This window comes from Leptonotus elevatus, chromosome 1 (genome assembly GCF_054856555.1).
Source record: "Leptonotus elevatus isolate MCC_2025b chromosome 1, RoL_Lele_1.0, whole genome shotgun sequence".
Taxonomy (NCBI): domain Eukaryota; kingdom Metazoa; phylum Chordata; class Actinopteri; order Syngnathiformes; family Syngnathidae; genus Leptonotus; species Leptonotus elevatus.
Window position 1 is genome coordinate 48133017 of NC_141239.1, and position 15402 is coordinate 48148418.

The following is a 15402-nucleotide window of genomic DNA, read 5'->3' on the forward strand; positions in this document are numbered from 1 at the left end:
TTTAGTTCATTCTCCACAGTAGTCAGAAGCTGCTTCAAGTTTTTCTCCTGAACAGTAAAGAGTTGTGTCATTGGCGAATATTATCTATGTTAGTAGATATTGCCTCTACGAGTTCCAAGACTGCCATTGAGGTGGTACGTTTTTCTCTAAAGCCATATTGATTTTCACTTAAAAGCTTATGTTTTTCAATAAAGTTGTCCAGTCTATATGAAAATATTTTTTCTAGAATTTTTGAGAACTGTGGCAGCAGTAATATTGGTCTATAATTTGTGAATATATGTCTTTCTCCATTTTTATGAATAGGAATGACTTTTGCTATTTTCATTTTTGATGGAAATATACCGGCTTTAAAGGACAAACTACATATATATGTGAAAGGTTGCACAACATATTCTATAATACTTTTTACTAATGTCGTATAAATGTTGAAGCAGTCAGTAGACTTTTTAAAAATATATATTTTAACAACATTGACTACTTCTGTATCATTAACAGCATTAAGCCACATAGTGGATTTTTTTTATGTGCTTATCTATTTTGTTTGTTTCTTGGCTCAGGGATTTCTTTTGCCAAAATTACTGCCAACATTAACAAAATACTCATTAAAATCATTAGCTATATTTGAAATTTTTTCAATAAAAATATTTTTATCTTTTATAAAATATTCTGGATAATCTTCTTTTTTTTTGCTATTTTTAATTACATAGCTTAGTATTTTCCATATTTCTTGTGTGTTGCTTTTATTTTGCTCTAGTAATGCATGACAATATTTTTTCTTTTCATTTTTTCTTTCTATAATATTCAAGTTTATTTGTGTAGGTCTTGTACTTTATTTCAGCTTCCATAGTTCTCAATTTAATAAATCTTTTGTATAAAATGTTTTTCTTTTTACATGCGTTCTCTATCCCCTTCGTCATCCATGCCTTATTTAGACCTTTATATTTTCTTGTGACTTTTATTAATGGACAATGTTTATTGTCTAGAGAAATAATGGTAGACTGAGATGCACTGTATGCGATATTGGGATCATCGTTTGAATAGACCTCAGACCAATTGTGTTTTTCTAAATCCAACTTAAAGGCAGCCATGTAGCGTTGTTTTCTTAGTCTTGTTTTTGATGTGTAAGTTATTGTTGTTTTTTAAATCAAAATAGTCTTGGAAGATTGCAAAGACCGGAAGATGATCACTTATATTGTTAATAAGAAGTCCACTTTCTATTTTATGGTTACATTTATTTATGAATATGTTATCTATTAGTTTAGCTGTATTGTTATTCTGCTAGGTTTCATAATTGCAGGGAATAGATTATTACTATACATTGTATTTATAAAATCAGTTGTTTTCTGATGCCCATTTGGATTTAACAAATCAATGTTAAAATCACCACACATTATTTGCAATTTTTAAAAATATATAATTTGTGTATCTGAGAATGTCCGTTAGTTTTTCATTAAATATGTCAAGACATGATCCTGGTGTCCTATACATACAACTTCTAATGACATTTGGTACTTTTTTAATATGTACTTCAATGGTTAAACGTTCCATTATGTTGTCAATGGTGGTAGTCAAATGTTAAATTTTACTGCTTTTTAGCGCTTTGTCTACATGTATTGCAACACTCCCTCCCCTTTTATTTTTCCTATTTGTTGCAAGCAATTCATATCCTTCCTGTCCCATGTCACTCATTTTTTCATTATCAAGCCATGTTTCTGATATGGCAATTATTAATTTTTTTTAAATATATATTCAGGTATTCTTTGTTTTTGTTTTTAATTTCTGTAGACGTCTAGTATTGAAATGTATAATTGAAAGTGCATTTTACATTTTTATTGAATTGATCATCCATATAATAGTTGCAAGCGAAACTGCAGTAATCGTTTTTGTAGAAGTGATTGTCTGGGTCAAAATTTTTCTCAGGGTCAAATGTTTTCAAGTTCATATTATTTGTGTTCATCTTTCCTTGTGTTACTGTGCTGCTGTTGATATGTACTTTTGGTATATTTTTGTCATCATCTACAGTGACTTTATTGTATTGAATGCCCTAGAGATTGTATATTTCTTATGCTTTTTGAAAGTTTATTTGCCTTTACTGAGTTTTGGTATACTGGTGCAAGCATGAGTAATCAACTTGTCATGTCTTTGCAAATTACCATAAAAAAAAAAACCACATCTGAGATTGTGTTATTTCCCTTGGAATGTAAGAACCAATGTCGAACTGAATCTTTTAAACCAGTTTAGCTTTTCAACACATTCATGGGTGTAAAAAAAATATTCACCACAAGTAGCAATAGAGTGGAACAACAACGATCTGAACATAAATTGTGACAACAATGAAAAAGTTTTGTAAGTTGAATATTTATTTATTTCGGTAGAGAGCTCATTAAAAAAAAAATAGGAAAGGTGAAAATCTGAGATTAACAATACAGTACTTGCAAAAATGGTTGTTCGCTTAATCTTATTGTTTCGACATTCCCGATTTCTCTTTACAAAATGTTAAGTGTATCTATATATTAAAAAAAAAAAAAAAAGCAGTAACTTATATAAAACCAGTGCCATGATTATTACACAATGTTCTGTAACCTGTACTGTATATTGGATAAAGAAATGTACTTTGCAAAAATTAATAAATTTAGAGGGGTGTTGGTCTGACAATGATTGAGCGGAGCAGAAGTAAAGGAGCAAAAAATCCATAGATAATGAAGTAAAAAGTGATGAGGCCCGTTTGCTCTGAGGCCTGACACTTCTCATGTCATTTTTCACAAAAGTATTGACTAAATAAAAAGGTCTATGGAGGAGGTTTCTGTGCGTGTACTTTAAATGGAATTATAATCAAAAAAGTTATTTCTGTGCCCAGGTGGCAGTGCTTTTTTGTTGATTTATGTTTGGTCCATTTTGCGTCTACTTCAATCATTAGCTCATGTCATGATCGCTGACACTCTGCCGCAGATACTCTTCATACATCTTTTTCTGCAAGGCAAAAGTATCAAACATTTTACATACATAAATGCTGTTTTTTTTCCTTTTCAGTTTTATTAAAAACAATCACTACTTCACACATGCGCTACCTTTTTGGTCTTCGCCACCTCCTGAACAAAGTCCAACTTCTCCTGCAACTGTCTTTTCTGCTTTCCTGACAGAGTTGGTTGAGTCCTGCAAAGAGTAAACCCCAAGAATTACACCAACCGCTAAAATGTAAACATGCAGCAAATCCTACTTAATTTACGGTCTTCACTTGCTCCTTGAGGGCAACTTGAGAGCTACACTGGCTGGTCTCATCTGGTGTGCCACGGATAATTATCCAATTTTATTTATATGCTATGAATTATTATTATTTTTAATTCAGTACAAATTGTAAAGATAAATAAATAAATAGATATATTTTTAAATAACAAGGATTGTGCTTTGTGATATTAGGATTTCTTAATATAATAACTGGAATTGAGATGTTAATTGTGGTACCTGAAAGAGAACCGTGCAATGATGAGCAGCAGGAAGGAAGCAAGGACCATCCCACCACAGCTGTAAAGCTGCTGCTCTGTAGACATGGACTCAAATATACGTACTACAGGAACCTGGGGGTTCAAAAGGAAACAGCCATGACTGCTCAGTAAACAAAAACATTGCAAGAAAGATGGCAGACAGTTAATATAAGTGAGTAAACTAACCAGATAAAGTGAGAGGGCTTCAATGCCTTGGCGGCCCAAAGCAACCTCCAGAATCTCCTTGGATAAAGTCCCCAGTAGCAGTACGGCCACAAGTGTCATGGGGATGCTGAAACCCAGTAGTGTCAGAAAGCAGCTCTTGCAGCGAGCCCGTCGGTTCTCAATACTGATCTGCCTTTCAGATGGAAGGTGGATGTCATTTTCTTTGGCCAAAAATAACAATGTGACAGTTGACATAAAAGATTGTACTGTCATTTCTCCTTCTTTTTTTTTGTATGTGTGGTACCTGTCATTGCTTATTTTATCAGTGATGGCTTCACTAATGATGTCACAGTCTTTCTCCAGAGCGTTGAGTGTATTCTGGACTGTTTGATTGATGGTCTTCTCAATGGTGCGACACACTTCCTCAATTTGATTGACACAGCGGCTCGGCTTAAAAAAACAACAACAAAAAAACATCGGGCATTTCTAATTATGGAACATTTGGTTGGGTGGACAGCCATCCAAATGTACCTTGTTAGGGTTAGGAATGTAGATGGTGGGCATGTCAAAACCACATTTGTTAAGTCCTGGTCGTTTGCAAAGCTCCTGGACAATCTGCATCATTACTCTCTGGAAGAATAAACATGACAGATACACCGTATGGTGAGATGGCGCACAATGATATTTATAGAGAACCATTTGCTTAATCCTTTGATTCTTACATACTGTATCTATTTGAATATTTATCTATTTTTTTATATAGCTGTTTAGACGTGCGTTTGTACCATTGGGGTTCATTTTACTCAATGTGCCTGCCTTTGTTTAAAAAAAAGAAGAAAAAAAATAGAGCAACTAGCGAGAGTTCATGTCATGGCGTCAAGAGTCCAGTCCAGTGTTATAAGATTTGGCAATCCAAGCTCTAGTACCCATGTCCTACCCTAAACATAAAGTCCGATGGACCATCTCATGGAGCTGCGGGACATCACCACCAAAAAGTCTGCTTTCACACTGACTTCAGGATTTTTGCCACAGACAGTTTTTTTCTTTTAAGTTTGGGATATTTCCTTCAAAAATAGTCCCAAGACCACTCTTGTGTGTTCTCTTCCATTATGTGTCTTGTGTTACCCATTTGTTGCTACGTTTCTTATTTGGGTTTTTTTCGATGACATTTAATTAAGTGAGATTTCTGTCTTGAAGACCAGATTGTAGATTTGTGGTAGAAGAAAATATTTTGTTTGTGGTGTGCTGTGCTCATATTATCTGAGCAGCCTGCACACCGTACAATCACACCTGTATATATTAGGGATAGACTGATAATCGGCGCCAATATCCAGCATTTTATGAATATCGGCCTCTTTTTTTGAGGGGGGGATGGCCGATATATTAAAAACTGTTATTTTTGCTCTGACAGGCACTTTTCTCCTTCTCCTTCTGCTCTGAGTCAGCAGCTGTTGACTCCCTGCAGCATTGGTCCGCCCATAGCACCATCTGATTGGTTGCTCGTGCAGTGCTAACAGCCAATAAGCAGCAATTAGCGGCTATTAGCCCGCAAGCTAACCGGCTAGCTCGCAAATTAACGGCCGTTTTTTTAGCTTATTGGGGAGTTATCCTGGTGTTAGCGTGTGGGTGAATGGTTAGCCCGCGAAAATTAGCGGCTATTTGGGAGTTAGTGTGCGGAAGCCACATTATTTAAAAAAACAACCTTTAACATGTTGCAAATCACAAAAGCTGTTTAATAAACATGTCCCTGGAGGCATTTAAACAGTCAAGTGCTGGAGTTTTTAATTATTAAATTATCATTAAAAAATGTATCTTCAAGTAGGAGGTCCATAACACAAAAATAGCTCTTACGATTAAAAAAAGAAAAGAGAAAGAAAAAAGAAATCCTTAATGTGTTTAACTGGCCTAATAGTCAAGGGAGTATTCTCCCGGGAGATGTTCAAAATGTAATGTGTGATCAATTTATTTTTGTGTACACAAAAAAATGCTTGATGTCCTCCGTCTCTATATCTTGTTGGACTGACTTAAGACGTTTTCAGCTGAAAATACTTTTCAAAAATAAACTTTTGACACACAATAAAATGTATAGAAACTTTACAGCCTTGATTAATATGCTGCATGCAGAAGACCTTGATCTCATCTGGGTCTAACTGAGATCCCAGTTTATCTGAGATCAGCATTTCTCGCGTCAGCTTCAAAGTATATTTCTATTGAGCTGAACCCAGGGCAGGGAAAGGCCCGTCTACTTTGCACCTACCTGTCTGTCAGACTCCCCCCCGGCCTCATCTGCCTTACTGAGGTAGAAATGTAGTCGATCCCCGTGTTTGTCATTCAGAACCTCCACAATGTTGAGGGTACGCTTGCACAACGCCTGACCCATCGGGTCAAAGAAGACCAAAAGCAGGTCACAGACATCACCTGAATGGATATGGAGAAGGCTATTATTGTACCACACTATACCCAGGGCCTACACTAACTTTTGCACAGGTAGCATCGGTGCGACCAACTTTTTCAAGTGGTCCCACGCACCACACATGTTTTGGTTGCACCCTTGTGAGGGAGATACAGTATGACCGTATTTGCTGAAGTATAGTTGTCTCAATTTGCATAGCGTAGCTTCAGAGGTCGTAAAGATTAACAGCGACTCAACATATAGCTGCAAAATATTTTACTAGAACAAGATTTGTCTGCAATAAAACTGGTCAATTATTTGATATTACTTTAAAAGAAATGAGGGAAAAAATGCTTTGCTTTAGTGAACATTAGTTTGTTCAATGCAGCTGGGCCAGCTCTTATAGCGAGGCCTCCAAACCCTCATATCCTTGGGAAAACCAAAGCGTCACAGCCTGCCTAGTATCATGATCAGTCAAATCTGGCCCTTCAACACTACTTTGGATTAGGTTGTCCGATGCAGTGTTATATAAACCAGGAGTATGTGAGCACTTTGCATGGGATTATATAGAAACTCAGATAACTGATTGAAATAAAATAAAACTGCTATACTATGACTGAATGAGTATTTCTTGTTCAATGTCTGGTTAAAGGGGACTATTGTAAAGGTGCTCCTGTTTTTTATGGTATATATATATATATATATATATATATATATATATACTGTATATATGCCCTGAAGAAAGATACTGTATGTTACGGGGTCTTGTCCCACCTAGCCAGAGGACAACTTCATCCACGTCAAAGGGATACTTCATATCCCCATCCACCAATCCAGGCGAATCCACAAAAGTCACCAAGCTAAAACGTTTCTGACGTGACGTGCAGATTTCTGTCCTCAAATATTCTGATACACCTAGAAAGCGGACAGAGTAAAAAATCCAATACAATTCAGATACAAATATCTTATTTTGATCATGTACATAAAATACACAAATAAGATCTAATACAAGAACTGTTAAAAACGTGAATTTAATCTTGTTAATAACATGGAGAGACTGTCTTTGGAAGCTCACCTTTGAACTCTTGCAGAGGCTTGAAATGGGGATATAGATGAAGGGTGGCATTTCCCTAAAAGAACACAGAAAATGGACGTTATTGTTTAAATGTAATTATTTGTTGGACCTTGGAATCACTCAGAGTTGCACAGTGAAATGTGCTCCAAAGTGGGTTTGCTTATTTTTGGTCTCATATCAAAACTTAAAAAAAATCGTTCTTACCGTGAGGGATTCTCTCTTGCGCCCACTTGTAACAAAACTGAATCCCTGGGTCTCAATAGCAACACCAGTGCGCTGAATGTGCTCTTCAACATACCTGGAAGCCAAAAAGACTAAATTGTCACTAATAGAATTAGAAAAAAAAAAAGTCTAAATAAGTAATGTTATCATGGGATACATTTTTGTTTGGAAGACCGGGATGATCAAACTAAAAATGCAATAAAATAAAGGGGGGGGGGGGGATGCAGCCTGTTTTGTTTGCACACACAAAAAAATAAGATAAATATACCAGTTTATGAAAGAGCTTTTCCCAGCAGAGTGGTTGCCCATAAGCATCACAGTGATCTTCTTCCTGGGGGGCAGCAACTTTACACCCACAGATTCAGCCACTGCAATCAGACCTGAAGACATCCATAAATATGTTAAGTTATAAAAGTGACTGACAGTCATAAGAGAATTTGCACAATCGCAATTATTTTTTTGGAGGGAACATATCCGCGTTATACGTTGAAAATCCATCTGATGTTAAATTTTGCCTATATTCCATTACATTTATTATTTTGTGTAGAGTGCTAATGTGCACATTTGTTTGCCCATATGTGACGTCACGTCAATCTTTTGACATCTATGCGCACCAAGAAACTCTTGTTAGGGGTGGCATACCATACCCTTGTGAATATCAGGGCAAAGTAGTTCTCACTCTTGATTTTCAAATCATTTCCGACAACTATTTCTACTAAACAGTTGATGGTAGCAATGAACAGGAGACAGCTGAGGCAGGTACAGGTGATGCTGAGATTCTCTTTGTGAGTGACGAGAACGGACAGTATCAGAAATTTGCTTATCAGAGGGGACAACTGCATGGTCTGGAGACAGAAACGTCAGACTGTGATGTTTTGATCATGTGCAGAGGGGAGGACAGAGCCGCCAGGAAGGTGCAAAGAATATGAGCAAAGAGAAGAATAAGGGATCTTGTGAGGGAAGACTTGCAGAAAGCTGGAGTCGAGGGGAAAAAAAGGTGGAGAATGACGTCACTGTGGCGACAAATCAATGGGAAAACATAGACCACCACCCCACACAGATTCTTGATCAAGGTTGCAAGGGACATTTTCCTTTTCCATTCACTAAAGTATTTGTTCATGTTCTTTCTTTTGTTGGTCTGTGTGTTCGTTTTTGTCTCTTAAATGTACAGGGCAACGTGGCCCTGCACCACCGAAATGCAGTAAACTCACTTTTATTGTAATTGTAATTATAAAATATATAAAGTGAATAGTTGTGTTAGCGCCTGTCATCCAGTTATACACGTAAGCTTGGACAAAGTATAGCTTCAACAAAGGAGTGAGGAAATGTCTACGATATCTCTTTTATAGTACTTTATGCATAAAGAGATGCAGTTGGTTTTAAATAAGGGAGAGTAAACCCGTAATCATAGTTTTACGCCGGCAAACCACATTTTTTACGACGGCTAGCTGTGACAAACGAGCCGGTATTTTGTTGAATTTAACAAACACACAAGAAAATGTTTGCTCATGGGCCCAAACGCGACAAATTACGATAACGATCCCAAAATAACTGCGGCTTACATTAGCGAGTTAGCCAACAGCTTTAGGGAACAGCCAACCGGTTTGCTAGCTTGTCGGCCGGCTAACTTTTCACTAAGCGCGATGCTCACTCCGCCAACTCACCACTGTCGGGTTCCGTGTACAGTTGATGACAATCCCGCAAAATTCGCTCATCGCAGCTTACACCGCCAGATATTGAGTGCGCGTTCGCTGCGCTTCTGCTTTTGCTTTTTCCAGACATTGTTCCTTACAAATACTGACGTTTACGAAATATTTTTAATAAACCATCTGTAGCAGCAGTCCCAACTTGCAATGTCCGGAGGCTTCTTGCCTAGTTTGAATTGCCCCGGTACGCTGAAACGCAGAAAAGCGACGCACATTAGGCCACGTCGTCTACTTGAGCGGCTTTTTGTCGCAATGGCTTGTGGGTAATGTATTTCTTCTTCTTCTTTTTTTTACAGTTATATAAAAGGTTAGTGTTTGATGAATAAAAGTCAATTAATTTATCCTTAAAAAAATGATGATAATAATAATAATAAATTGACATATTTAAAATATGGAATCGCACAATACATTGTACATTAATTTAAACATGAAATGCTAATTTGTCGACAAAAAAACATGTAAACTCCAAGAGTAGCAAATTTTAATATTTGCATTTGATTCACTGCCATACCTGCGTATATATATTGAATAGGTATGAAATACAAACAAATAATCTTGATACACAGAGTAAAATTCAACAGCAGAAATGTTATATATGAAGTACAGTAATATAATGGTCAAACTTAACAGTGAATAATAAATAACAAGGTGTGTCAAAAGTTCCAGGGCTGGTGTCACAAAAGATATATTTCAAACCCAAACAACAAATGCAAGTTTTCCCTTCAACGTGAGCAAAGAGATTTTGCACATTTACGTACTTCAGTGTGTGAGAAGAAGATAGAATTGTAGCAGGACAGCTCATGGCGGTTTCACTATATAACACACCTGGGTGACTACTACTTTGAAGGGTACAACTTGTAGTTTGGGTTTGAACTATGCCTTTTTTTGTGACAACAGTTGAGGAACTTTTTGATACACTTTGTTAACTAGTCTGTAGTGTTTTTTTCCAAGCATTCTCATACATTGAAATTAGTTATATAAGAACGATCTGCAAACTACAGAACAAATATATTTCTGCTATGGAATATTGGAAGGTCTTGTATACATATATTTTCTTTGTGAATCAACATTTTCTTCTTTTCACAATACAATTGAGACCATACCGCGCAATTCATTCAACAGATACCATCTTTAGATGTGTGTTTAAGAGTTTAATTTCAGATACTTAAAAAACAAAAACAGTAGTGCACACTGTATAAATTTGATTAATGTGCACATTAAAATTTAGGCACAGCTAGAAAAGTAATTACAGGAATACAGTAAGGGATTACTCGTTAATACAATTAATGAATTGCTGGGTTAGGTTACATTGATTAACATTAGAGAATGATGAACAATCCAGATATATTGTACTGTACATGCATATTATGTACATGCATGCATACTAGTATACTACTGTCACTTATTGTATTGGTGAAGATGAAAACATGGTCATTTATTTATATTCACATGTAAAGATCAGCCTGAAAAAGTTCATTGTGATTGTACTCTTATCACATTTAAATTAATGAAGCTAATTGTGTTGTTCTCACATGACCACATTGGGTTAATGTGATCCTTGTACACAATGAATATATTAGCATAATTTTCTGCAACAGAAATAATGTTCGCCTTGTTTTCGCCTTGTTTGCTGTCGCATGTTAAGCTTCCCCCGGATCAGATGTTGCTGTACAGTATGTGCGTGTCATGCACACACAGGAGAAAGGTAGACAAATGTGACGTTGTTTGTTGTCAAAGAAGAAATCTATACTTGAGATCAAGCCTTTTATTGTAAGTATACACCTCGAGATGTCAGTGCACAAATGTTTCCTACATTGTTATGTCAGCCCTTTGTCTGTGGCTACCAGTGGGATTTCCTCTCTTTGGCAACCAGCTCCAGTAAATGAGAATGGCTTGCATAGAGTGGGAAGGACGAGTCCACATCAACCCACTGTACTTGGCCTGCGTCATCGCCAGCTTGCAACGGCAGCTCGCTCACACTGTTGCCTGTGTATGACCAAAGACGGAAAGATGTATTCACCGAAGATGGCAATTGCTTAAGTATCCTACAAATTGTTGATATGAAATAATATAGCACTGCATTTGTCATATCATCCATACCATTTTCATCGTGGAAGTTGACTGCAACAGTCTCCATCCAAGCGTTATCAGTGTTTCTAGGATCATCTGCATATCCTTTAAAGACCTGCAAAAAAAATGTGTACTTTTTATTCCAGATAAATCACATCCAAGCTGAAAACAGTTAATCACATCGACTGTATCTTATTTCTCTTATATCATTAATGTATATTTATTTGGAACTCATATCCACATTTTGACAAACATGTTGATAAAATATTGCCCTCTGCCTTTATCAGTTGCAGACCTCAAAACCGGGTGATTTGAAGAATTGGGTGATCCGCTCGTGAATTTTAGATTTCTCTAATGGCGGTACTCCCAGGGAATTCAATGCCTCTTCTGAAAACTCTCGCTGAAGCGTGAGAGTAACCTGCTCCCCTGGATCTACCATCCCCTACAAAAGAGACACAGAGATGTAAATTCCATCCCTGAGAATGTGGCAGAAGTAATGTGAAAAGGAAAAATGAACAAAACGTATTAATAAAATGTGGAAAAAGCCACCCACGCCTGGAATGGCCCACTCCCCGCAATCTTTTCTCTTGATGGATACAAATTGCAGGATGGGCTTTTTGGAGACATGGTGAAGAATCTTTTCTCCTTTAGCATCTACTTTCCATCTGCCAGACAATAACATACATAGTACAGTACATCCAAGTTGTACCAGGCAGAAGTAGATTCAAACTTAGAAGAGGAGCAATCAGAAAATTTGATGTAAGTAATACTATGTTATGTAAAGGTAGTACAGTAATGGGGAAAAAAATGTGTTACCTTGTGACAATAGGATCTGCGGCATGATTGGGTCCCCATCGCCCCAGCAAACCTCTACCCATCAGCCCTGTGCGACCATGAGGATTTCTAGAAAATGTTGACAAAACACATTACATCTGTGATCAACCGACGACCAGCCAGATCCTAACCAGTCCTATGTCTACAATGATAGGCTCCAGATACTTGTGACCCTATTGAGGACACGCAACATAAAAAATGGATTTATGGATAATATTACACTTCCCAAAGTAATCCAAACTAGTGGTGGGGATAGAAAAAAAAGAAAAACGTTTTGAATGTTTTCCTTGATCATATTTGTTTTTTGTTGCTTTTTGACAAGAGTGTGTAAACTTTTTGTATCCAATGTCCATATATAGAAACAGACAAATATCCACACTTGCATTTGCACAGTCAGTGAGTGGAAACTGAACCCACACTACCAGCACAGAAGTCAGGAGAGTGACCCATTGCATTATCGGTGACTTTCTTCTAATCATGTTTATCATACATATTTAGCACATTCATACCTTCATTTTCACTAAAAGTGTGCTGTTCTTCAATCTTTTTTTATATTTTTGCATGTTTCTCTTTTTGTCCTTTTCATTATATAAATAGCATTGGATAGCATTTTAGTGCGTCTTGCCTTGCAAACATTCATAAACCATAATATAGGTACTAATAATATAAACAACAATATATGTAATAGCAAGATTGCACAATTATAATTTGCTTTATATTGATAATATTTGTGTATATTAACTATTTATTACTTGTTAAAAGTGATATTGGACACGGTCCATTAGGGGTCAACTTACAATGGTATTCCATTTTCCACTTTGTAGCTGCCCTCAAAGCTTCTTCTGTCCACAGCATCATCCAAAGTATTGAACTGTGGAGTGAATGAGCTGCAATAAAAGCAAGAATAAATCATTCCCCCCACACACACATTTGATAGAAAACTATAGTCACAACTGTTAAAGTCAACTTTAACTAGCACATCTGTCGTAATTTGCAAATATTAATACATTTAAGAGTCAACATTAACTGGTGATGTATTTTATTTAATTATTTCATATGCTTGGATAAATATTGATTCTGAACAGCTCTATTACATGAGGTATGCGACCCAGGTACCAAATGCATGGCCTGCCACTGCTCAAAATACACATTCGATACACACCCAATTTCAGGATCTGCCCATGTTGGTTTATTCGCCACTGAAGGATGAGTGTAGTTGACGGGCTCATAACCTGGGAAGCTCTGACTCCAGTCCACCTGTAAATCACTCACTGGGAAGCGCTTGGTTTTGGAGGCTGGGTACTCGGGGCATCTGGACTTAATGTGTGCTGAAGATCTCATTGTGCAGACACTCTTGGAGAAGTTGGACCAACTTGAATTGATGAAGGCGATAGATGGATTGACTCTGAAAGGATGGCCAACTGTGACAGCCCTGCGGGAAAGAAAACTCACTGAATAAATTGGGGGGAAAAAGCCATAAACTGACTAATGGTCATGGTAACTGTAGCAAAAACATTACCCTCCCAATTGCACTATTAATATCTGTGATTTATGCATAATGTATCTCCAGCGGTTTCCATTACTCAAGCAGCTTTAAGTATTTATGACTACAATACAAACCTGAGTCCGTAAGCGTTGACTGTATATCGGAAGTCCAAAAGAGTGAGCGCTACACGAAACGGGTTGAACCAGTTTTGTCGCAATACAAAACATATCATTCCTAGAGCCAAGGATTCAATAAATAAATAGTGAGAGTTCTATAAAAAAAAAAACAATCTCACGTACCATTCGCGACGTGACCAGGAAGTGCATTCACTGATTGCGTCATGACGCAACCAAGGGGCGCGGTCACAGTCACTGAATTGGTCACAATACAGTACACTCCTTTCCATAGAGATTTTTGTTATTATATTATCTTGTGGCAAACTTACCAATTGTCATTATGGCCAAAAAGTCTAACATTGGTTTCAGCAAATAATATGAAACTTCCCCACATGTTTGGAAAATTTAAAGTGTGTGCTTTTCATCTAGCCATCAGACATACAAAGAAGATGGAAGATTGTTCTCACATGCACTTATTAACCAGCCTTTACTTGCCAGAAATTTGTGCAGCTCCTTTAATGCTGCTGTTGGCACCTTGAAAGATTCCCTCTCCAGTTTTCTTGAGGACTTTTCATCAATTTTGGAGGGGTGTCCAGTTCTCGGTAATGTTAGAGTTGTGTCATATTTTCGGCACTTGATGTTGACATGTCTGTCTTCACTGTCTACCATGGTATATTTATCCATCCATCCATTTTCTTAACCGCTTGTCCTCACAAGGGTCGCGTGTGGCGCTGGAGCCTATCCCAGCTGTCTTCAGGCAGTAGTCGGGGTACACCCTGAACTGGTTGCCAGCTAATTGCAGGGCACACAGAGACAAACAACCATCCCCACTCACAATCACACCTATGGAGTGGTCATTTAACCTGCCATGCATGTCTTTGGAAATGTGGGAGGAAAACGGAATACCCAGCGAAAAACCCACGTAAGCACGGGGAGAACATGCAAACTACACCCAGGAAGGCCGAAGCCCAGACTCGATCTCACGTCCTCTGCACTGGAAGGCGGACGTGCTAACCAGTCACCCACCGTGCCGCCCTGGTATATTTATGACTTTGAAATTCTTTTGCTTCCTTCTCATGCTTTGAAAAATGAGATCTCTTGATGGTGCGGAATATCTCTGTGGACCATAGCTTGTGCTGTAAGACAGTGGTGTCCAAACTACGGGGGCGATTTGCAGCCTGCCGTACCATTTTCTAGCACCCTCAGCATATACAAAAATAACTTTTGACACAGCCTGCGACCCTATTGATTGCAGGCACATTGACAACTACTACTAATAATACATTGACCTTGTAGAGCTTTCAAGAAATGCAAATAAACTATTCAATTAAAATTGTAAAAACATTCCTCTTTATAATTCCTCATGAATTAAGATATTTCAGTTTTCTCCACTTTCTGCTATCTGTGCCAATGTCTGATTTGTGAACAAATCACATTAATGATTAAGATCCTCAAGTTATCGCAGCTTTAAAAATTGTCATCTTTATACCGATTACTGTTGCTTGGGTTCTGAATGTGGACATCTGCTCAGAGCAGGGACAGATCTATGATAGTGGGATACAGGACTGTGGGCCACCCCAACGTCTTGAAAAATACCAAACTATTTTACTCACACCTTAAACGGGTGTTAAAAATAACTAAAAGGAAAAACAAAAAAAAACAAAAAACGCTAAACCAATTAAACAAACCAATCAAGTCAGACAATTTCAAGTGACCCCTTGCATCCTTCCATTATCCAACGAAGGAAAAAGTTTGGACAACCCTGCTGTAAGATGTGACTACAGAAATACCGACTAGAACATCTGAACTTTATTTGGCTGGATCAAGTTAATTTAAATGTTGACAGGTGTGCGT

The 15402-nt window shown here is 37.4% G+C and overlaps 2 protein-coding genes across 2 annotated transcripts; both read right to left on the reverse strand.

Moving 5' to 3' along the window:
* Positions 1-2338: 2338 nt before the first annotated feature.
* LOC147182703 (uncharacterized) lies at positions 2339-9296 on the reverse strand. Its single transcript, XM_086065578.1, has 12 exons — positions 9001-9296; positions 7605-7716; positions 7319-7412; positions 7115-7169; positions 6814-6954; positions 5905-6065; positions 4179-4277; positions 3952-4097; positions 3669-3840; positions 3463-3575; positions 3069-3153; positions 2339-2970 (listed from the first exon to the last, which is right to left on the reverse strand). Exons 1-12 carry the CDS (start codon positions 9116-9118, stop codon positions 2914-2916), a joined length of 1353 nt encoding a protein of 450 aa, XP_085921704.1. The 5' UTR covers positions 9119-9296; the 3' UTR covers positions 2339-2913.
* A 1496-nt stretch (positions 9297-10792) lies between these two features.
* On the reverse strand, positions 10793-13761 carry nudt9 (nudix (nucleoside diphosphate linked moiety X)-type motif 9). Its single transcript, XM_086065697.1, has 8 exons — positions 13567-13761; positions 13109-13378; positions 12744-12833; positions 11929-12015; positions 11666-11777; positions 11408-11554; positions 11143-11227; positions 10793-11028 (listed from the first exon to the last, which is right to left on the reverse strand). Exons 1-8 carry the CDS (start codon positions 13662-13664, stop codon positions 10883-10885), a joined length of 1035 nt encoding a protein of 344 aa, XP_085921823.1. The 5' UTR covers positions 13665-13761; the 3' UTR covers positions 10793-10882.
* Between the last annotated feature and the right edge of the window lie 1641 nt (positions 13762-15402).

Coding starts and splice junctions, on each gene's coding strand:
- LOC147182703 (XM_086065578.1), bottom strand. CDS start 9,118: ATGTCTGGAAAAAGCAAAAGCAGAAGCGCAGCGAACGCGCACTCAATA. Junction 7,717..9,000: donor GTACACGGAACCCGACAGTG/GTGAGTTGGCGG, acceptor GGATGTCTTCAG/GTCTGATTGCAGTGGCTGAA. Junction 3,576..3,668: donor AAGCCCTCTCACTTTATCTG/GTTAGTTTACTC, acceptor TTGAACCCCCAG/GTTCCTGTAGTACGTATATT.
- nudt9 (XM_086065697.1), bottom strand. CDS start 13,664: ATGATATGTTTTGTATTGCGACAAAACTGGTTCAACCCGTTTCGTGTA. Junction 12,834..13,108: donor TGGGCAGATCCTGAAATTGG/GTGTGTATCGAA, acceptor CTTTTATTGCAG/CTCATTCACTCCACAGTTCA. Junction 11,778..11,928: donor GCAGATCCTATTGTCACAAG/GTAACACATTTT, acceptor ATTGTCTGGCAG/ATGGAAAGTAGATGCTAAAG.